We start from the raw sequence: 24,285 nt of genomic DNA, 5'->3' as shown, positions 1-24,285 counted from the left end.
GATGTAGAGGGGAGGTGAGGAAGGATAAGGCTGGGGAAGCCAGCTAGCCCGATAAAATCTGAAGTAGGAGAGCCAAAGTTCACAGTATAGTTAATATTAAACTATAAGCTTAAAAATATTCTAATGCCATATATAAATTCTTATATATTGTTTTTCCTTTAATTGGTAAAAACAGTCTATCTGCCAAATCAAATCGTCCTCTCAGATTTCTACCAATATAGAATACAATCACAAATCACATAAAAATATTGATTCCCATTTCATAAGAGAATGCTTTACATACCAAGCAACCCTCTAACTTAAAAGACAAAACTTTTATTTATACACAAATTTCCAGGAATGTACTTATTTTATAAATTAGAGGCCTGGTGCATGAAATTTGTGCACTTGGGGGTTCCCTCAGTCCAGCTTGTGCCCTCTCACAGTCCAGGAGCACTCGGATGATGTCCGACTGACAGCTTAGGCCATCATTAGTCAGACATCATCAGCACTGCTGGCTTCAGGCTGAGCGGTGCTCCCCCTGTGGGAGCACACTGACCACCAGGGGGCAGCTCCTGCATTGAGCGTCTGCCCCCTGGTTGTTAGTGTGCATCATAGCAACCGGTCGTTCTGCTGTTCGATTTGCATATTAGCCTTTTATTATATAGGATTGAAATGTAGTCTTTAAAGATTTGTCTTTTTACCTGTTTAATTGTGTTCATATGCTGCTTCTCTGTTTCTGTTCTTTTTTTTAGTTCTTCTCTTAAATTGTCTTTTTCTGAACATATATCTAAAATGAGCTCCTGATGCTTCTTATTTTCTTTAATTAACCTAAATATAAAAAGGACAGTATAAGTAAGACATAATTTAAAAAGGAGATATGGAATATAATCTGTATGCAGATTAGGGTGTAGATACTTATGACTAATAAAGCAACATTCCTAAGAAATCCTTTTGTAATAACACATTACACTTTGGGAAAAAAAAATTCTCTGGCCAATCAGACTATTAACATTTTTCTAGAAATCTGTATATTCCAAATCAAGTGAATATAATCAGAAAAAAACACACTACACTCTTTTAAGCTTATGTCTTTGGGCATCACAGTTATGAACTTCATCCCTTCAGCACTTGAATCCATTCAGATCAGCAATCCTCAAAGAGGGGTAATTTTGCCCCTCCATGTATTTGTCTGGAGACATTTTTGGTTGCCACAACAGGGATGGCGATTGCTACTGGATTCTTGTGAGTGGAGGCCTGGGACACTAAACATCTTACAAACAAAGAATGACCTACCCCCAAATATCAACAGTGCTGAGGTTGAGAAATCTTGCTTTAGATTTTAAAAATACTTTAATGCTATTTTAATAGTTATAGAAGAGTAGTCGATGTAAAATAACAAAAGCTTAAGCAGACGTTTAATTTTGAATCCCCTAGAAAAGTATAAATAAAACCTTAAAAATTACCTGCAATAAGGTCAGATATCTAAGAAGGTTAACAGCTGATATTTTAGGATTATTAATAGCAACAGCTATTACTTAAAATTTATTGCACAATTACTACTTACTAAGTTTTGCTTTAATTGCATTTCATTTAATACTCAAGTTTATGAAATTAAAGTTTATGAAATAATAATTATCTTTTTAATGAATTTTTAAAAAAACCTGAAGCCTAGAATGTGTTCCAGTTCATACAGCTAATAAGTGGTTGAACTGAGACTTGAACCCAGCTATAATTCTTTAGCCCAGGTCTTTACATCTACTTTGAAGATCTCTCATTTCACTCAACAAATGCTTATTGGGGTACCTACTATGTACCTATATTATTCTGCATTTTAAAAGTCCATCAGCAAACCATCCCTGCCCACAGGGAGCTTACATTCTAAGGGAGAATATTAAAATAAACAACAAATAGATGTATAATAAAATCCCTGGTAGTGATTAAGTCCTATTAACAAAGCTAAAGGAAGGAAGGCTCTAGGACAGACAGTAACTTGAGCTGTGATTTTTAGATAAGGTGGTCAGGGTAGGCCTTTCTAAGGACCACAGGACTACAGTGAGGAAGAAAATCATGCAAATATTTGGAAAAGAGAAAAATGTAACATTCATGAAAATTTAAGACAAAGGAACTGAAAGGCAGTTTTAGAACTAACCTGAGTCATGAAGCATTTAATTGAGTTAAAAACATTGTGTAACAAAAGATTAACCAAGATTTAAAATGACAGTATCTGCCACTTTTATAATGCCTTACTATACACAAAACAATCTCATCAGGTAAGTATCACCCCTCTCATACAGAAGGATAATCTTTGACTCAGAGGCTGATTTGGCTGGAAAAAGGGCTTGCAAATGGCAGTGGGCATCTTCCAACTCTGGGGCTCTGACCAGAACTGTGCTTACCCGTCTACCATGCTGCCACTGTCCAGACAGGAGAGACTAAAAGAGAGGAATTAAATTTAACTAGAAAATTAGGAATATAGAAAATTAATAACCTGTAACTAATTCATTTTAGATACCACATTAAAAAGCCTCTGAAATCAGACTAGGCTCAGATTTTAACTTTGCTATTTACTAGCATGTGACCTTGAACAAATGCTTAATCTATTTGTGCTTCAGTCACTTCATCTGGAAAATATAACAGTTCATACCAAACAGGGTTGCTGTAAGGATTCTATGAGTTAAAATATGTAAAGTGCCAGGCATGATTAACAGCATGTTAAGTGTTTCCTGCTATTATTATTAAATGTTCATCTTATAATTTACAAGAGAGGCATGAAAGTGATTAAGAGTCCAGATCTAAGGAAAGTGCAAGAGGCATCAGGGATAATCTCAAAGGGAAGGTCTAAACAAATAAGTAGAGATAGCAGGGAAATGAGGAAGTTACCCTAAAAAGCAGGAATGGCAACAACACTGATGGTTTCAAGTACAAAGTCATATAGTTTATTCAAAATAGCAGCATTCCAGGAAGAATATGAGTGGGACTAGCAGCAATTAGTTTTGGGGTAGTATTAAAAAGGCCTTGGAGTCTCAAAACAGATTTGTGCACTCATATTCATAGCAGCATTATTCACAATAGCCAAAAGCTGGAAGCAATCCCAAATGTCCACTGATAGATGAATGGATAAACAAAATGTGGTATATACATACAAAGAAATATTCAGCCTTAAAAAGGAAGAAAATTCTGACACATGCTACAGTATGGATAAACCCTGAAGACAGGTTCTAAGTGAAATAAGCTGGTCACTAATGGCAAATTACTATATATGATTTCATTTATATGAAACATCAAGAGTAGTCAAACTCTTAGAAACAAAGTACAGTTGATCTTTGAAAAACAGGGGGCTTGGGGCACAGGCCCTAGGGCAGTTGAAAATCCATGTATAACTTTTGATTCCCCCTAAAACTTAACTACTAATAGCCTACTGTCGACCAGAAGCCTTACTGACAATAAGCAGTCAATTAACAGATATTTTGTGTCATATGTATTATATACTGTATGCTTACAATAAAGTTAGCGAAAAGACAATGTTAAGAAAATCATAGGAAAATACATTCACAGTACTATACATATTTTTTAAAAATCCATGTAAAAATGGACCCACACAGTTCAAACTAGTGCTATTCAAGGGTCTACTATAGAATGGTGGTTGCTAAGGACTGGAAGCAGGGGGGAATAAAAAGTTGTTTAATTCATATAGAGTTTCAGATTTGCAAGAAGAAAAAGCTAGATGCACTGCAAGGAAGAAATGATATACTAAAAGTGTCTGCCAGGTGGCTCCCAACAACCGGCGCAAACATCAGCGGACAGATCCGGATCCCGGGCCCACCACCCACCTGGAGGGCCAATTGTGTCCTGCCCCGCCCCCCTCAGGACAGGCACCAGACACAGGGCTTATGGCTGGCGAGTGCCGCTGTGGTGGCAAGAGCCTCTCCTGATCAGGACTGACTGAGCGCGAGCCCGCCGCAGCTCCTGCGGGGCCAGGATGAGCAGGAGCGGCAGGCAGCAATGGACTGCTTGGTTTCGGCCCAATCCCCGCAGGCCACACCGAGGGACCTCACCCATGCACGAATTTGTGCACAGGGCCTCTAGTGTGAATATAATTAACACTAGCCAACTGTACACTTATAAAAATGTTTAAGATAGTAAATTTTGCCGAAACCGGTTTGGCTCAGTGGATAGAGCGTCGGCCTGCGGACTGAAAGGTCCCAGGTTCGATTCCGGTCAAGGGCATGTACCTGGGTTGCGGGCACATCCCCAGTGGGAGATGTGCAGGAGGCAGCTGGTCGATGTTTCTCTCTCATCGATGTTTCTAACTCTCTATCTCTCTCTCCCTTCCTCTCTGTAAAAAATCAATAAAATATATTTTAAAAAAAAAAGATAGTAAATTTTATGTTGTCTATTTTATCACAATTGAAAATAAAAATGAAAAAATAGAAAAAAAGCCTTGGCCAGTGTTGCCCAGTAGTTGGAGTGTCAGCCCTAGCATTGAAGGATCGAAGAGCACCTGTCTGGGTTGCAGGTTCACTCCCTGACCCCTAGTGGAGAGGCAACCAGTCAAAGTGTTTCCCTCACATGATGTTTCTCTCTCCTCTCCTCTTCCCCCTCCCTCCTTCCTTTCCACTCTGAAAAAGCAATGGGAAAAATATTCTTTGGTGAGGATTAACAGACAAAAGAAAAAAAAGAAGGGGTCTGGATGCAAGGAGATTAAAGGTCAATGAATAAACCAATGAAGGGTAAGCTGGTTTGGGGAAGACTGATCCACTGAGCAAGATAATCTGAAACAGTAAAGACTGGAATCCAGCAAGTTATGATAAAGGGCAATTACATATCCTGCAATATTTGAATTATGCTCTATTTTCTTCTGTCATCCTCCTCTGGTATGTAAACTTCCTCCTCCCCTTTCTCTACACACACCTCCCATTCCTGTATCATTTTTTAAAGAGAATCAGTCTGTATTTCACTGAAGGCTAGCGTGTTTTATTTTATTTTCTGAAAGGTTATAAAAGAGTACCTAACCATAAGCACCATTTACATATGTAAATCTAGAATAAAAATACAGGGTGATATAATACTATTAGAAAAAGATAAAGTGAAATTAAAACTTGTTAAAATATAAATTAACTCCACAAATACAAGAAGTCTAAAAATAACCATGTTCTTATTTACTGAATGATAATCAACCAATTCTTCTGTTCTCTACATTTTAGTCTTTTTAAACCAATAAATTTACAATGAAGATTTTAAGAAAATTTTTAATTTTATGACTTCTCATTTCATTTTGAACTACTCTTCGTTTTGACATTATGCTTTACATTCTTTCAAACCTGAAAAATTTTAGTTGTCTTTATAAATATTTCTAGATCTTTAATACACTTACACCTTTTAATAAAATATTCCTTTAGACCAGTTGTTCTCAACCTTCTGGCCCTTTAAATACAGTTCCTCATGTTGTGACCCCAACCATAAAATTATTTTCCTTGCTACTTCCTAACTGTAATGTTGCTACTGTTATGAATCGAATTGTAAATATTTGATATGCAGGATGGTCTTAGGCAACCCCTGTGAAAGGGTCCTTCGACCGCCAAAGGGGTCGTGACCCACAGGTTGAAAACCACTGCTTTAGACTTACATATTAAGACATGTAAAACAGAAATTTTAATCATATTCAAAATACTGACTTTATACATATCTGTTTATATATGCTAATATCTGACAGATCTATAGTACTAGGGGCCCATTGCACGAATTCATGCACCAGTGGTGTCCCTTGGCCTGGCCTGCGGGATCGGGCCAAAACCGTCTCTCTGACATCCCCCAAGGGGTCCCAGATTGCGAGAAGGTGCAGGCCAGGCCGAGGGACCCCACCAGTGCATGATCGGGGCCACAGAGGGACATAGGAGGTTGCCCAGCCAGGGAGGGACCACGAGAGGGCTCCAAGGTATGTCCCACCCATCTCACTCAGTCCAATCAGCCAGACCCCAGCAGCAAGCTAACCTACTGGTCAGAGCGTCTGCCCCCTGGTGGTCAGTGCACGTCATAGAGAGCAGTTGAGTGGCCTTAGCATATCATTAGCATATTATGCTTTGATTGGTTAAACGGCTGACCTGATGAACAGACACTTAGCATATTAGGCTTTTATTATATAGGATAGAGGTGGGCAAAAAGTACGTTTACAGTTGTAAATATGCAAAACAGTCTATTCTTATATTATTATTAATTACTGTGTTATTTATTTTACAACTATAAACATTTTTGACTACCCCATATAAAAACACTGATGCATAACTATTATTTCTAAAATAATACAAATAAAATACCACATTCTAAAAAAATAGACAAATTGAATAACTAACCAACATTTGCTTAATTATTCAGTAAATACATATTTGTGGATCAACTACAATGTGTGTGGTTCTATTGTGGAATTAAAAATAGACAAGATGATACCTTCCTTTAAAGAATGCCATCTTTAATTCCTGTGGAAAAAAATAACCTGAAAAAAATAAAAAACTTACTTCTTTATGGTGTGTTCCTGCTGCAAATACTTATCTTGCACACACTTTTCAGACATAATTAATGCATGTTCTCCCTTATTCATTCCATTTGGTACTCGGTGTTCTGCAAAATCCGTAGATAAGAGCTCAGATTCTATTTCTTCTAACAAATCCTCTGATGTTGAAACATTCTTTATCTTTGAAATAAGTTTCTTGGTGCAGTCTGTATCATAGGGACTTTCTGAGTACGTCTTTTGACTAGCTGCTTCTGTAAAGGTGGAGGACCTTAATTCTGCCAATATTTGACTTACTGTCTGTTCGGTTTCATTTGTTTTCGAAACTTGCTTTGTAAAATCTCCACCAGGAAAATTAGCTACTTGTTCAGAATTTTCTGAGCATAAGTCTGTTTTAGAATCTTCACCTCCACCATGATCTGGCATACAGTTCTCCTGTGCTTCAATTTGATTACTGCTTTCATTAGGCTGACATGAAGTTTTATCAAAGTTTAATGACAATAGTTGGGACTCATTTTCTATGCTCCTGCTTTCATCACCAGAAAACGAGTTGCTTGAGTCTTCCTTTAGTTCAGATGTTTTCCCAATATTTTTATCAGAGGAAACGGAGGCTGTGTGCTCTGTCTCTGACATGCTGACTGGCACCAACTCACTCTGCATTTCTTCAAATCTGTTCCTGATCTTCTTTTTACATCTAAGAAAGCCAAAACATCAAAGTTTAAAAAACCAAAGTTTTTAAAAACCAAGACGCCCTATATATTTGCACATATTCCATGATGTGGAATAACTAAGACCACAAATTTTACCACTAAAAACTCTTTTAAAAGCCATTCCTTGAGAGAGAAAAAAAGAAAGACTAGGACAGCCAATCCACGTGTGCCACAACCAACAGGATAGTACAAAGTTTCATACTCTTTATTCAGTCATACAACTCCACTTCAGATGCAGTTTGGCACTCTTCAGTCACCCCCATAAGATGCTGGATATGGACTAAGACTAGTAACTGGGAGATTAATGCCAAAGATGGTCTAAAATTCCTTCAGCTCCACAAGAGGAAAATGAGTACCTCAATAATCTGTAGGAAAATATTAGGAAAATAAGATAGCAATGACAACATCAGAAGAGAAATTACAAACCAAGATAATAAAACAAGACACATGAACAATGACAAAATCTTATTTAGCAGGAAAACTAAACAATAACAAAACAGTTACTATAGCCCAAACACCTAGAGCTGAGTTGAAAAAATTATGGTAAGGATCCCTGGCAGGGATTCATTTTTCATCCAGGCTGGGATCCAGGAAGTACCATGGTGAATTCCAAACATGTTCATCAAGAATAAACCATATTTGGCTCTCCCTCCCGAGAGCACACCCACGCCTTTCCCTTCTCCCTCCTCTTGCTCAACAGGTGTGCATCTCCTAAATTCTAGGGACCCCATGAGACTTGCAACCAGGAGAGTAATGGGCAGAGGCAGCTCATCCCAGCCTAAGCCCCGGATCCTGCCTGTCTCCAAGGCCCCCTTTTCTCTGACTTTCCAGGGAGGTGATAAAGAAATAAGCCTAGGCAGGGTACTTTGGCTCACTTCTTCCACTTAGAAGGAAAACCAAGTGACTTTTATTTCTCAGTGAGCCAAAGCAGCCCCGCCGAGGCTCACTCCTGCTGTTTCTTCTGTCCTAAGCCCTTCCCTGTTTCACTTTGCCCAGCTTTAATAAGAAAAAGAAAGAGAAGAAACAATATTCACTGTAACTCGAGTGGAGGGACTGCCTAGCTCATAAAAGCAATATTTACAAAACTAACTCAATATTGTTAGAATCCTTTTGTTGTTGTTGTTGTTGTTGTTATATGAGGGTCACTATTCTAGCTATTTCCGGAAAATAAGTCAACTTCAATCTTGATGATTTTGTCAGATATCAACAAAGCATATACATGGTAGATGAATTACTGGAGTCAGATAAAGTTGGGTAAAATGTGGGCAAGTCATAGTTTTGACAGCAACTAGGAAAGAAATAACTCCAGATGGAAGGTGAACTTATAAAAAACAAAAAAGAAAAATTCAATTATTGAGTAACAGAAAGGTGCATGTTCATTTTGGTCTATGATGGAGGTGGTGGTCAGAGGATGGTGAAAAAGCGTAAGAGAAGATAACTAGGTACAATGCTCATCAGAATGATATACAGGAGTGAATTTTGTTAAGGACAATAAATCATGATCGACTTGGACATACTTGATTAATTTATAGAGCTTTAGCATACAGTAGGTTCTCAAATATTTGTTGAATTAAGACACAGAAGTGACATTTGAGGAACATTATTCTAGGAATGCAGAAAACAGGAAGAATAATTCTAGGAAAGGAAGAGAAGACCAGCTTGTTTGTCAAATACCCTGCCTTTGAGTATAGACTGTCCTTTGGGGTATCAACTAATATTGACATTCGTCTTAATACTCTGAATTAAAACGTATTTCCAAATAGTCAGATAGAAATTACCATTATCTTGCTGCATATATGTTATAACTAAGACATAGCCCACACTAGTATTAAAGCTTGGTTTAGACCAGCCGTGGGCAAACTACGGCCCGCAGGCCGCATCTGGCCCGTTTGAAATGAGTTTAAAAAACCAAAGTTTTTAAAAACCAAGACGCCCTATATATTTGCACATATTCCATGATGTGGAATAACTAAGACCACAAATTTTACCACTAAAAACTCTTTTAAAAGCCATTCCTTGAGAGAGAAAAAAAGAAAGACTAGGACAGCCAATCCACGTGTGCCACAACCAACAGGATAGTACAAAGTTTCATACTCTTTATTCAGTCATACAACTCCACTTCAGATGCAGTTTGGCACTCTTCAGTCACCCCCATAAGATGCTGGATATGGACTAAGACTAGTAACTGGGAGATTAATGCCAAAGATGGTCTAAAATTCCTTCAGCTCCACAAGAGGAAAATGAGTACCTCAATAATCTGTAGGAAAATATTAGGAAAATAAGATAGCAATGACAACATCAGAAGAGAAATTACAAACCAAGATAATAAAACAAGACACATGAACAATGACAAAATCTTATTTAGCAGGAAAACTAAACAATAACAAAACAGTTACTATAGCCCAAACACCTAGAGCTGAGTTGAAAAAATTATGGTAAGGATCCCTGGCAGGGATTCATTTTTCATCCAGGCTGGGATCCAGGAAGTACCATGGTGAATTCCAAACATGTTCATCAAGAATAAACCATATTTGGCTCTCCCTCCCGAGAGCACACCCACGCCTTTCCCTTCTCCCTCCTCTTGCTCAACAGGTGTGCATCTCCTAAATTCTAGGGACCCCATGAGACTTGCAACCAGGAGAGTAATGGGCAGAGGCAGCTCATCCCAGCCTAAGCCCCGGATCCTGCCTGTCTCCAAGGCCCCCTTTTCTCTGACTTTCCAGGGAGGTGATAAAGAAATAAGCCTAGGCAGGGTACTTTGGCTCACTTCTTCCACTTAGAAGGAAAACCAAGTGACTTTTATTTCTCAGTGAGCCAAAGCAGCCCCGCCGAGGCTCACTCCTGCTGTTTCTTCTGTCCTAAGCCCTTCCCTGTTTCACTTTGCCCAGCTTTAATAAGAAAAAGAAAGAGAAGAAACAATATTCACTGTAACTCGAGTGGAGGGACTGCCTAGCTCATAAAAGCAATATTTACAAAACTAACTCAATATTGTTAGAATCCTTTTGTTGTTGTTGTTGTTGTTGTTGTTGTTGTTGTTGTTGTTATATGAGGGTCACTATTCTAGCTATTTCCGGAAAATAAGTCAACTTCAATCTTGATGATTTTGTCAGATATCAACAAAGCATATACATGGTAGATGAATTACTGGAGTCAGATAAAGTTGGGTAAAATGTGGGCAAGTCATAGTTTTGACAGCAACTAGGAAAGAAATAACTCCAGATGGAAGGTGAACTTATAAAAAACAAAAAAGAAAAATTCAATTATTGAGTAACAGAAAGGTGCATGTTCATTTTGGTCTATGATGGAGGTGGTGGTCAGAGGATGGTGAAAAAGCGTAAGAGAAGATAGCTAGGTACAATGCTCATCAGAATGATATACAGGAGTGAATTTTGTTAAGGACAATAAATCATGATCGACTTGGACATACTTGATTAATTTATAGAGCTTTAGCATACAGTAGGTTCTCAAATATTTGTTGAATTAAGACACAGAAGTGACATTTGAGGAACATTATTCTAGGAATGCAGAAAACAGGAAGAATAATTCTAGGAAAGGAAGAGAAGACCAGCTTGTTTGTCAAATACCCTGCCTTTGAGTATAGACTGTCCTTTGGGGTATCAACTAATATTGACATTCGTCTTAATACTCTGAATTAAAACGTATTTCCAAATAGTCAGATAGAAATTACCATTATCTTGCTGCATATATGTTATAACTAAGACATAGCCCACACTAGTATTAAAGCTTGGTTTAGACAATACAAATAAGTGCAGTAAGTTGATAAGACCTCATGAGTATGCTGTATTTTAAAATCTAGGACAAAGTAAAATCATTCTCAAACAGGGGCATTACCTTCCCCAAAGTAACTCACTTTAACTTGTAAATGTGTTGCTGCTGAATTTGAACTTTTTAGAAATCAATCTAAAAGCTAAGGAAGGAAGTGGTTCTGAGCAACATAACTAGTCCATGTTGTATCAACTGAAGTAGAACTCAGAGCTGACCAAAATGTAATGGACAGCAGATGAAGAATCTATTTAAAAGACAGTAAGTCCCTAAAGACATTGAAACTCTCCAGAACAGATAGAGCAAGTGAGAAGAAACTTGCTCATTTGAGCACTTCATGAATTTTTACTGTCATGCTTTGTCAAAAAAACAATAACGCACTAAGCAAATATTGGCTCTTATCCCCTCATCCAGCTTTCATATTCTCCAGGGTTTCAGTCCTCAACTTTATTTTCCCTCCCACAATTCACCCACTTCCATGCCTTGAGCCAACAACTCATAGTTGATGCCCACATTATTTTCAGTCCTGTTCTTAAGTTACAGACAACAAATTATCTATACCTTCATTTTCACTCTATCTCTGTATCTATATTGAAACCTCCACCTGAATATAGGCAATTCCACTGAATGTTCCACCATAACCTCATACTCAAAATGGCTAAAGTCCAATGAATAGCTCTAATGACTGAGTACCCCCACTTAATCATTTTTGTCAATAGTATCATTCTTCTTAGTCATGACTCCTTCTTTTCCTTTGCCTTCTTACTCTTTTACCAATTTCATGTCTCCTACAATTATACCCTCCTTTCTACTGTCACTGTTTCCACATGCAACCCAATCTAGGCCTGACCACTTCACATAAGGAACACTTGAATTGTTGGTTTCTCAATCTCATTCCATTCGTCCCTCCTGTTTTCCTTCCTGCAACTCCAAATGGAGAAGCAAGGTTGATTAAAGGGCAAGTGATTTGAGACAACACTAGGACAAGTGTCACTCAATCCAGAGAAGGGGTGGAAGTTTGTAATACTGGTTCTGCAAAAAAAAAAAGGGGGGGGGCACAGAAGGGCCCTATGAATTGAGTCCTCAATGGCAGAAGGGATCAAGAAGCTACAACATCACCCCTAAAAATACCCACACACATCACCTCCACAGAGCCCACCATCAAATGCAACCAGATGAATTAGAGTAAGGTCAGGGCTATCTCTTCCCTCTTTAAAGGTTTGGGTAATGAAAACTCTGCCCCCACTGACTGGTCTTCTCTCTACTCCAAAAGGGCTAGTTAGAGAAAGGAAAGGGAACATATTTTAGAGCCAGATTACACCTCCTCTTCAAGCCGCTGGGAACCTTTCTTTAGGAAGAAGATGTGATTTTTTAAAAATTATTGAAACCTGGCTTGATTTCTGGAATGAGTTTTCTCTAGTAACCAAAAGTTGTAGAAAAGTTATGACATCAAAACAACATATTATTAAGGAACAGCACTTCAGAGGGAAGTGAAGGGAGATGGGGGCATTTTACACAGTATGATTGGAGACCCCTTGAGGAAAGAAACACACAAAAGCATTTCATGTTCATATTTCAGACTTGTGATTCCTCCAGTAAACCAGTTGTACGACTTTTCCCATCTTATCTCTCAACACATTCCTAAAAGCCTAGTCCCTGACTGGTCTACTCACAATTCCAACTGCACACTAACCTTCCCATGGCTGCTCCCATCCAGAATGCCCTTTCCTTTCTTCTCTCGAGAGCCTAATTATATTTAAAGAACAGATTCTAATGCCACATCTTCCTCCAAATTTTCCCTCATCACAAGTACAAAATTCTCTCTCAGGAAAATGAAAACATACTGCATTTATACTCATCAAGCAGAGTCACAGCCTTCCTTGTGACATTCCTGCACTTGCAAGGAGGAACCTCCCTCTGAACTGAATCAAACTTCTTAAATCTCAAACAACAGTAATAAGTAGGTAAATAAATCTAACAAATGTATTCTCTACTGCATTTACACTCATTCCTACAAATGCTATTCCATTGTTCTCAATGAGAGTGGGACCCCCTGGGTTTACACAATAATCTGGGGAACTGAACAGCATTTAGTGGATGGGAACCAGATTGTAAGGAGACTTGTAATGTGCAAGACAGCACAGAACAACAAAAATTTGTCTCATTCTGCTGGATATTTATCTAGGTAAACAAACAAACAAAAGTCCCTGATTTTATGATTTTCTCAGCTTAGACTGTTTTACCATCATCCTGTAAATTACAGACTGCTTAGTTTAACCTCAAAAGACAAGTACTTTCTATAGTGTTGCTCAGTAATATGCCCATGATCTTTGAAAAAGTCTTCATATAACATGGCATCTGATAACCACTTAGCTTTCAAACTTAGTTTCCTGATGCTTAAATGGAGGCAAAAGGAAAAGGAGGGATCAATGAAGATCCATGTGTATATATGTAACAACGCTATCACCAAGGTTTAAATAACTATACAAGAATGGTGAGGGGAGTGGGACCACAATGAGGCTGATTATGTCCATGATTAACCAGGGGGAAAAAAACAGCTGAGTCCTCTTGTGGGCCGCCAGTTGGTAGTGCTGATGTAGACCAATTTGTTTGCTGTCCAAGTTTCTTCGGGAGTTGGGGGAGGAAATATTGCCATCAAAGCTACTGAGGATGGAATAATCTAGAAGTAGATTAAAGAGGGAGGATGTAAAACTAGACACTTGTTTACAAGATTGGTTTAATAAGTGCTTGTATAAATTAAATTAACACTCATTTAGATATAGTGATTACAATTAAAGTTACAATATCTTTTGCTTTTTGATGTAAAAAGTAACAGTTATCTGACTTTTAGCAACTATAGCTCATTAGAGGAAAATACTGTAGTATTTACAACTTAGCACAGTCATAAAATCCTCTTAATTCAGCACCTTTTTCCCCAGAGCTGTTTGTTTCTGACACAGTACTACAGGACCAATTCACACTTCTAAATTGTTTCAGTGAAGTGAGAACTGGTTTCGCTCTTACTGGAGCTCATCAGCTGTAGGCAACTGGTCAAGAAACATTTTTTATTTGCCTCAAGCCAACCATTATCCACCTTGGATTTTATTTCTTCATGAAGGAACTCACATTTCTACAAAATTATTCCCATACAAGAGCCATATAAATGAAAACACTGTCTTTAACAGTTTGTTTTCCCGGTAAATTAGCAGCATAAACAACAAAAAACGTAAGCTTATTCAATAAATTGCAAATACAAATGAATCCAATCCACAGATTTTGGTAAAAGGCCTCATACAAAAGTATCGTCAGAAATACGTTCCAAACTAGAAGGTAATTCACTCACAAATATGAATTCAGCGTGTATTATGTGCAGGGACTGTTCTATATTTTAGGAGCATAGCAATAAATAAAAATCTCTTATGGAGATTACATTCTGATATAGTGGAGCAATATATAGAAGCGCTATGTTAAATTTCTTACTCTTGGGTGTTTACAGTATTTTAATTTGAAGATCTATCAATGCTATCTAGCTTCATGAGTGTTTTTTTAACACATTGTGGATGGATCACGAGAATTCTTGCTTCATATTACAGTGTTTTACAAAGTATCATACTTTAGAAAGATATTAGCTTAAGAACCTGTAATAACTAACTTCAAAATGCAATGGGTATTTAATTTTAAAGCCTGCCTTTAACATTTATGTAAACGTTTTTTGTATTCGTTCAATAGAAACTTATCTGGCCACTGGGTAAAGCTAGCAATAAAACTACTGGTCCACAATGGGTTAAGTCCAACGGAAAAATCTGACTCAGTTCAGCATATTATTTACAACTACAAATTTTTAAATTACAAACTATACCATTTGAGTCTCAAATAATATCAGCTATATATTTTTCAAATACTGTCCATTAAGATAAGCAAGTAAATCCTGTGAGAGGATTCTGTTCTTCAATGTAATGATTTACCATCCTTTTACAGACAAGTACATTAAAAAGGTTTTTACATAGTCCCCGAATAAACTTTGAAAGCAGCAGAATCAAATGAATAACTTATCTTTCTGACCAACTCTAACAAGGTTCTGATATCACAATTAAAGTCAGAAGCAAAAAATTATATCAAAAGACATCTGTAGCCCAACATAATCTGATCCCAACCCCTAAGTAAATGATTTTTAATAGTATTCACTTTAAAATACAAACACTTTCCTGGATAAAGTTTTTAAAAATAGAATAAAATAATAGGACAGAAAAGAACTTGTATAAGAAACATAAAAACCTTGCTTCACATGAAAATATTTGACACTGAAGTTCACCGAAGGTGAATTTATGAAAATCAAATTCTACTTTTAAAAGAGCTGGCTACTACAAAGAATTCCAGATTAGTATGATCAAAAGGAAGAAATATTTTGTAAGTAGTCACACTGTAATTAAGCTTTTGGGTAAAATTTAACTTTATTATATTGGATTTCCTTTACATGGAATATAATCACTAGATTTTTTAAGCTGGCTTTAGTCCATCAGTTTAAAATGTATGTCATATGAGGCCAAGGTCAATTATCCCTGTAGGGGTTTGTTAACCTTTGCACCCAAGACTCAGGGCAGGGTGCATTTTTTTATATATGCATTATATCACAAATAGATGTTAAAAACAGACTCAAGGCAATCGGTGCAGCAGGATCCCTCACACCATAGTACCAAATCCCGCGACAGAACACCTGGAGAAAGAAATTATGGTCCATCAAGATTCCAGGAAAAAGAGGTAAGTGGACACATCATATATCACATTATCAAGTTATATGTCATATTATCAGCTTGGCATCTTAGATCGATGCAATTTTATATATTTCTAATAGTAACTTTTAAAGCAGAAAGTTATTAATATAAAAATCTTACTTTGAAGCTGCTTGTATAGAACTCACAATCTGAATTTTAATAAGTCAAAGAAAACATTAAGTATTTTCCGCTAATTATTTTCCCCAAAAATCTGAAAACTAAAAGGAGGAAAAAAATTAACTACAGTTCTTTTCAAAAAGAAAGGCTAATAACCTAAAAAAAAAAAAAAAAAAAAAAAAAAGAAAGAAAGAAAGAAAAAGAAAAAAGATAAGTAATAAGTGTGCCTTACATTATGGAGTTCTGATTGTTTAAATTTTGAAACCACCTTTGGCCTGGGCTTGGTTAATTTGATATGATGTAGTTTACCAAAAATTATCAAATTATTCATTAGCACTTTCTACATAATCATCCCTATAGTAGACTATCAGTCCATGTCTTTTAATGTCAGACAAATTCATTCACAATCCAATCAACACTTTCCTTTTCTGGGTTTGATTTCCTCTTCATATCTATTGCTCTTTCACCCCAATATTTTTCCTTTTGTTTACTTCTTAGCCCAACTATTTAAAATCTCAGTAACTGAGAGATAAAGTTTAAAGGACAAATTTGAAATAATGATAAGATTAGAGTGTTATTTGTAAATTTCAATTATCTATGTTCCCACTGTTGCCCTGAAATGAATATTAAGTATAACATTCACAATACTATAAGCTGTGTCTTATTTATGAAAAATGTGAGAATCGATTTTAGTTATTTAAAGCTACAGGTAAGAGATAAAAGAAAAATCTAAACTTTATTCAAATAAAAATAACAGAATTTAAGGATTCTTTTTTTGTTTTGTTAATCCTCACCTGAGGATATTTCTTCCATTGATTTTTAGAGAGACTGGAAGAGAGCGAGGGAGACACAATTGATTGGTTGCCTCCCAACTGCACACTAACCTGGACCAGCAGGGGCTTGAACCTGCAACTCAGGTACACACCCTTGACCTTGCCAGGAATCAAACCTGTGACCCTTCTGTGTGCAGGCCAACACTCTAACCACTGAGAAACACAGGCCAGATGAAGGATTCTTTAACATGTAACTGTTCCATGAATTAGTGCAGATTACTAGCCATTCTTCAAAGGCAAAGATGATTTTTCTAAGTCTGTAAATAAGGCTGCTTTGTCCTATCATTTCTCCCTAAAGAACGAAAATACTGCTGCACTGTTCTACCTTCCCTCCACCATGTCAGCATGTAGCTGTAAGATGTTTTTAAATTAAATATACTAAGCAATCATCATCAGCTGTGCTGTCATTGTATCGCATCAGAAAGCAACTCTTGAGTTTATGGGTAAAGGAATAAAAGGTTATAGAGTGGTTACTGTGCTATACCACCCCTTTTGCGTTAGCAATAAATAAGACTCTGACGTGCCCATGACACTGCTTAAAGAAACCTTCAAGTTTACATGCAGGTATTCTGAATTAGACACGATCCTAAAAATAAAATCAATCTCAACACAATCCATGCATTTCTGGGGAATAAAAGCAATATAAACACACGCAGGGCATTTCCAGGTAGATTCCTCAGTAATTATACATGCTTGCCTGTTACAATGTAAAAGAGGAGTTTTAATTCTTTAAAATCTTCAAGATTTGTGAATTACTCAATACCATGACTGAATTTTAAATAACATGAAAAGACCATAAAGGCAGGGGGGAAAGAACGAGGCCAATCATCCGTTTTCTATTTGAGTAACGATGAATAAAGAATTGAAAAGTAGCTGTACAGAGAGAGCAGTAAACTTGATACACAAGCAGCTAGTTCAGTTTCACTATCAACGTCTTTAGAACCTTAATCTTTCCCACAAGATCAACACTGCACATATCAAGGTGTCGTTAGCAGTTGGGAAGGCTACACCCACTGGCATACCTAAACATTTAATAGATCTTTTTTTTTTTCTGAATGACTAACCAGCACACCTCTTGAAACACTGTTCCAATGATTTACTGCACATTTTTCCTTAGAAAAACTCCCAGTCTACCCCTTTGGAAGAAATAAAAAAGCTGGGCATCAAGGGACCATGACACTGGTACCGAGAAAACGACCAAAATGCCTGGGACCCGATGGCATATTTTTACTATTCTGTCGGATTCCCATAGGTGAGAATGGGAATCCGACAGAATAGTAAAAATATGCCATCGGGTCCCAGGTATTAGAAAGAGGTAGTTTCTAATACCAATCTTTTGACTCCAAAGGCAGGTCTCTTTCCTCTAAACAAAATAAAGATATGAATATTTGCTGTACTTAGTAAACTGTTAACAGCTGAGCAACCCCCACACCTGCAAGGTTCCCCAGGATCGCACTACGGGACCCGTAGAAGGTGCCTTCCCATGTCACAGGTTCCAGCGGTTCTCAACCTGTGGGTCGCGACCCCATTGGCTGTCGAAGGACCCTTTCACAGGGGTCGCCTGAGACCATCCTGCATATCAGATATTGACATTACGATTCATAACAGTAGCAACATTACAGTTATGAAGTAGCAACGAAAATAATTTTATGGTTGGGGTCACAACATGAGGAACTGTATTTAAAGGGCCAGAAGGTTGAGAACCACTGGCAGAGACACAAGTGTGGAACAGCACCCTTAGCAGCCAAGGGTCAGCACCTGCCTTGATGTCTTTGGAAGAAAGGCAACATAAAAACAAAAGACCAGGTCTCGCATATTCACAATCCCAAAGAATCGTCTCTTAGTTAAAATCACAATAGGGGCAGTGTTTAGGGTAGAAAGTAGCCACAACAGTCAACATAACACACACACACACACACACACACACACACACAGTCAACTTGGACAGACGAAGAGAGAAACAGGCGACTGAGTCTATGAAAGATCGCAAGCAGGTGGGGCTGAGCCGCAGTTCGCGTTGGGAGGCCGGGCCATTGGCCCAAATTCTACTACCCCCAACCCCCATCAACCCCTCAGGCCATGTCCTGCCTGGGCAGCTGGCAGTGAGGGATGGAGGGAGGGAAAAAGAGACCACGAACTCTGTCCCTAGCGCTCGCCTCCTCTTATCAGACCAGAGTCACTCCAGGACTTGCAGGACGGTGCACAAAGTGGGCGGCCTCTCTGCGCAGCTACTGTGACTCTCCAGTATGCCCAGGGCTCCCTTCGGGCATTCACCCACTTCTCCGAGCTCCAGTCTGCACCCCTAGCGAGGCTGCGGTAGCTCCAGCCCAGGGACCCACTTCTCCATTGCTGGGTGTGGCAGACCAGGTGATGCGAGGGGCGGCAGTGGAAGATGGGGGCAAATGCTCAGCTGACCGGGATGAGCGGGGCCAGGATGAGCGGGAGTGGCTTTTCCCTGGCTGCCTGCCGCTTCACACACTACTACATCCCTCGGGGGATGTTGGATGCCGGTTTTCAGCCCAATCCCCACAGGCCACCCCAAGGGACCCAACCGGTGCATGAATCTGTGCACTGGGTCTCTAGTAGAATATAATTTAATGGAATCATTTTAAATTTGGGAGTCTTTGTTCAGTTTGAGTCCATTGCATATATTACTTATCCCCTCCCGGAGCAGCCAGCCCGGCTCTCCCGGCCCCCACGCCCGGGCGAAGCCGGCTTCTCGGCAGCTAGTCCTGTCCTACCTCTGACGCCCCTGCGGACCCAAGCGAGTGACTTCTTCCTGTGGGACGCGCTCATTGGAGACAAACCTCCTCATCCCTTGGCTCTTCCTCTATTAGTCAGGGGAATAAAGCAATAAAAGAGCTTTCGAAATGAGGACGTCCCAGCTCAGATGCGCAAACCTTGCACCTGACATGGGCGGAGTCAGCAGGAGTAGCCTACCGGCCCTTCGCACCATTCATCCCTGGAAGGCAATCTGGGGGTGTCCATCACACCGCGTCCCGGTCCGCAGCGTGGCACCTTCTGCCATTGTTGGATAATAGACTGTTGGTGCGTTTGTGTCTAGCGCCCGACCGTGAGCTGCTGGAGCGCGGGGCGTGCCTCCTCCGGCCTCAGTGTCCGGTGGGTTTGGAGACGCAGGAGCTGCTCCATCATTAGCAACAAAACGTGTATTGGGGCTGGTGGGGGGTGGGATGGGAGGTAGGAGTATTGAATACCGTGGCCTAATTGGGTCTAAAGAAGTCAAGTGAGTAGTTCCAGGCTGTGGGAAATTTTGCAAGCCTTCTTCTGTCCAGTGAAGTAAGGTTATTGTGGTTTAGAGCTTCTGACAACTCATGAATGAACACAGTTAATTCTGACAGTGGTCAATGCAGGTGTTTGTAAAGCAAAACTGTTAAGATAGGACAACGGTCTCAAGGTCTGGGCAGTGGGACGAGCTGATAGGAGCTCAATTGGATGGATGAAGGTAGCTAACTTCAAAGAAGTCAATATGTAGTTGCCGAAATGCTGTATACAAGCAACGGCTAAGCCTCCCTGTGGGGAAGCAGAGTTTTGGATGTGAATCCCCTGTCTCCTTACTTGCTATAAGTAAATAAAATTGCCTTGTGACGGTCGTCTTATTTTTTTAGATAGATTAGCCCAAGAGGTGAACCCCTTGAGTGCAGTATCAAACGTTGCTATTGTTCTATTAAGCTTTGTTACTAAAGGCTGGGGGGGGTGAAAAAAAAATGAAAAAAAATTGTGTAACTCTTTTTCATTTTAAACAGGAAATGTTATCTCTACTTAAAGGAAGATACTGCATTAAAACACTTTTGTAGTTGCAGTGTCTGTGACAGTAAAGAAATGATTTGACTTTAAAACAATAAATTGGCCAAATATTCCTAGTGAGATATATTAGTCCAAGGGGAAAAAAACTGAAGAAACTTTAATCATTTTATGCTATTCATATTGTAGTAACATTCACATTTTTATTTCTGAAATATATCTATATGTATAAAAGCCTAAGTGATCGTTATGACCAAATGACCAGGACAACCGGTCGACCAGTCGCTATGACGCACACTGATCACCAGGGGGCAGATACTCAATGCAGGAGCTGCCCCCTGGTGGTCAGTGCGCTCCCACAGCCAACCTCCTGCTGCCTCTCCCCTCTACTGGCTGCCCCCCACCCCCCATAGGCCTTGATCACCAGCCAGGCTGAGGGACCCCACCCGTGCACAAATTCGTGCACTGGGCCTCTAGTATTTGTATAAAGCATGTAAGTAATTATGTCTTCCAAAAACCAAGATTTTCAGTATTGGAGAAACAAAATACAAATATAAAATCAAATTAAATAAAAACTCCACAATTCTAAATTTGAATTTAGAAATATCCCTATGAAGTCATGGGGCACTTTTTTTTTGTCATGAAAAAAAAATCTGTACACTGAAAAGGCCAAGAACAATGATCAATCCAATGCACATTCCTATTCTCCAGACTATGAAGTTTCCTATCAGCTTTTCTTCTAGTGATTCTAGACTCACTGCTGATCATCACCTGGATCCATTATTTCATCAGGATTTGCAAAATGATGATAGTCTATCTTCTGCATTTATTACCTGAAAATCTATAAAGAAGAACGTTCTCACATCAACTATTTGATTAAGACTCAGTTTGTAACAGGGAAGGTAGGATGCTGGATTCTTTTGTTTTCAGAATATGAGATTCCTTGGGGTCCTCCAAAAGTGACCAATGACTTTAAAAAATCAGCATACTCATTTTTTTTAATTGATTGATGAGCGAGAGAGAGAGATTTGTTGTTCCACACTTATTTATGCACTCATTGTTTGATCCTTCTATTTACCCTGACCAGGATCCAAACTGAAACCTTGGTGTATCCAGATGATGCTCTAACAAACTGAGCTACCCAGATGTGTTTTAATCAATTGCTGTTATTACTTTTGAGTGCTAAAATTGTTCTATCTTTGACATGCAAAAGCACCTTTAAATAGTCTCATGAGTCTTTTTGACTCAACTCCTATTATCTTTGCTTTCTTTTTTGTTTTCTGGTGCAACCAACACAATCTAGGCTTTCTTGTAGATTTCCTGTCCCAGACTTAGAATCAGCCCTTGATCTCCAATTGGAGCCCAGGTGACTTTTCATGGGAAATTATATTCAGAGATGACCGTCTAGACCTTTTTTAATATCCCCCAAAGAGAACAACTAGATATTGTGTCTTCTGACGTGAAGCAATAGAGCAGTGATCTTTAAATGGGTGTGCTGCAAGTATTTTTAAAACATGCAATACCTGACTATTTAGTCACGGCACTGACCTCTTTTCCTTTAGATTGTCAAATTAAAAAAAAAAATGACAACAGCCAACACAATAGCCATCCAGCGTGAATGAATCAAAATTATACCTACTTTTCTGTTAGATCAGCAAAAATATTTTTTTTGGTATGCTGCCAAATTTTAGTAATTGGTATGTGTAGCATGAAATGGAAAAAGTTGAAAATCGCTGCAACAGAGGATCACAACACAACCTGTGAAGTATTCTTGTCAGAGGTGATGCAATCAAAAAAATCCAATGTGAGAAAAACTGTAGTTACATATAATAAATATAGAGGTAATTTGCAAGAAAATCAAAGGGTTAAGAGAGAAATCGCTTTTTAAAATACATAACACAAATATAGGATCTTGTTTGGAGCCTGATTTTAACATATCAACTATTAAAAATTTGAGACTATCTAAAAATTTTAAGTAACATTTAAGTATGATATTTAAGAAATTATTTTTAAAGGTGAGGTAAATTTTGGTGATGTTTTATAAAAGTCATAATCTTTTAAGTATATTTAAATACATATGTATGAGGACATACATATGTTTCATATACTTTCTGTCTCAGAAAGTAAGAAAGTGCTCAAAAAAATAAAATAAAATAAAACAACCCACATTGATGGGAGTATGTCAAAAGAGAGAAAGAGCCAACTGAAAGAGCTCCCAGGGGTGAAAGTTGGAACAAATTAAACAAGGAAATAGCGTAGTGTTGGATTATAACCCAAAGTACAAAGTAAATGTCATACTAACATATGGAGAGATAGGTGATTTGAGTATGTTAATAAATACAGAAGAGACAAATCTCTGTGCAAAAGATGTCCAATTAATTTCTGTAGGTACTCTGCCCTTGAGAAGTGGAAATATAACTCCTCTCCCTTAGTTGTAGACTGCACATACTGACTTCCTCCTAAAGTGTGTAATATGGAAAAAGAGGGGAAAGGAGAAACTGTGTAATAGAGAAACCTGGCAAACTCTTGGTGAGGTGTTTGTGGAAAACATCATTGTCATAAATCATATTCATAGGACACACACTTGATATGACGCAATACAAATGACATGTTACCTCTGCAGTCTTCCTTCCAATAGCCCGTAACACCGGTCTTATGAGAAATACACCAGACAAATTCTAACAATAAGGCATTCTACAAAGTGTCTGGCCAGTAATCCTGGAAGCTGTCAATGTCATCCAAACAGAGAAAGTCTGAATAACTGTCATAAGCAAGAGCCTAAGTGAAGTAGCCATGACAACTAAATGTCATGTGGTATCCTTGAATGGGACCCTGCTCAGAAAAAGGGCAACAGGTAAAAACAAAGGAAATTTACATAAACTATGGACTTTAGCAATAACGGTTCCATATTGGTTTCTTAATTGTAACAATGTATCCTATTTAAGTAACCATAGTAATATGGGAAACCTGGTGTGGCTTTTGCAGTAACTCTGTGCTATCTTCTCAATTTATTTTGTAAATGTAAAACTGTTCCCAAATTTGAATAAATTCAAAAGAAGAAAGAAGTAAAAATTTGTTTCAAAACACTGGGAGGACTGTTGGGGGTGGGGACGGTTAGAAACCCACAAAATTGACTGTGAATTTATAACGTTGAAACTGGTGATGGATAGCATGGGGGTACCGTTTTTCTTCTGGACTTGTTTGAAAGATCCATAGTTTTAAAGTTTTAAAAATAATTTATTTGGGCCCAGCTGGCATGGCTCAGGGGTTGAGCCTGGACCTATGGACCTGGAGGTCAGGGTTGCCAACCGGATCCCCAGTGTGGAGCGTGCAGGAGGCAGCCGATCAATGGTTCTCTCTCATCATTGATGTTTGTATCTCTCTCTTCCTCCCTCTCCCTCTGCCTTCCTCTCTGAAATCAATACAAATATATTTATAAAAAATTATTTGGGCAACACCAGCATATAATGCCTTCTCCCAGTAAGGGGGGGAAGTGACCACGTGTGTTTAGTTTCCAAGACCGGGCAGAGGCAGGGGTTAATGTGAAAAATCTTTTACAACTTCAAGTGGTTAATGTCCCCCACGTGACTTCGGCGGAGACAAGATCTGGGTCTCCGAGCTCCAAATTTGCCCTCCGTGTTCCCAGGATGCCTTTCTAGAAAAAGCAAGAACAGTCGCTATAGAGGAACTTTCTGAGGCCGCAGCTCTCGCACCCCCTGGAGCACAGACGCCCCAACCAAGGCCCCAAACGCGGCTTCTACTTCCGCTTCCGGTTCCGGGCCGCGGCGGGAGCGTGTTGGGGGGCACGTGGGCGCAGACTG

At 38.8% G+C, this 24,285-nt stretch overlaps 2 protein-coding genes across 2 annotated transcripts in view; one reads left to right on the top strand and one right to left on the bottom strand.

Moving 5' to 3' along the window:
• CCDC186 (coiled-coil domain containing 186) overlaps positions 1-19,058 on the bottom strand; it is a 41,463-nt gene extending 22,405 nt beyond the window's left edge. Inside the window, exons 1-3 of the mRNA XM_014546354.1 lie at positions 18,976-19,058; positions 6,495-7,181; positions 684-810 (exon numbers count right to left, since the gene is read on the bottom strand). Coding sequence (XP_014401840.1) covers positions 684-810; positions 6,495-7,147 — 780 coding nt within the window. The 5' untranslated portion in view covers positions 7,148-7,181; positions 18,976-19,058. The remainder of the gene's footprint in view (positions 1-683; positions 811-6,494; positions 7,182-18,975) is intronic.
• Positions 15,619-24,285, top strand: part of TDRD1 (tudor domain containing 1) — a 43,275-nt gene continuing 34,608 nt past the window's right edge. The window contains exon 1 of the mRNA XM_014546410.1: positions 15,619-15,738. Within this exon, the coding sequence (XP_014401896.1) occupies positions 15,619-15,738 (120 nt within the window). The remainder of the gene's footprint in view (positions 15,739-24,285) is intronic.

Source organism: Myotis brandtii, unplaced genomic scaffold, assembly GCF_000412655.1.
Source record: "Myotis brandtii unplaced genomic scaffold, ASM41265v1 scaffold441, whole genome shotgun sequence".
Taxonomy (NCBI): Eukaryota; Metazoa; Chordata; class Mammalia; order Chiroptera; family Vespertilionidae; genus Myotis; species Myotis brandtii.
This window is presented reverse-complemented; position numbering and strand designations above follow the sequence as displayed.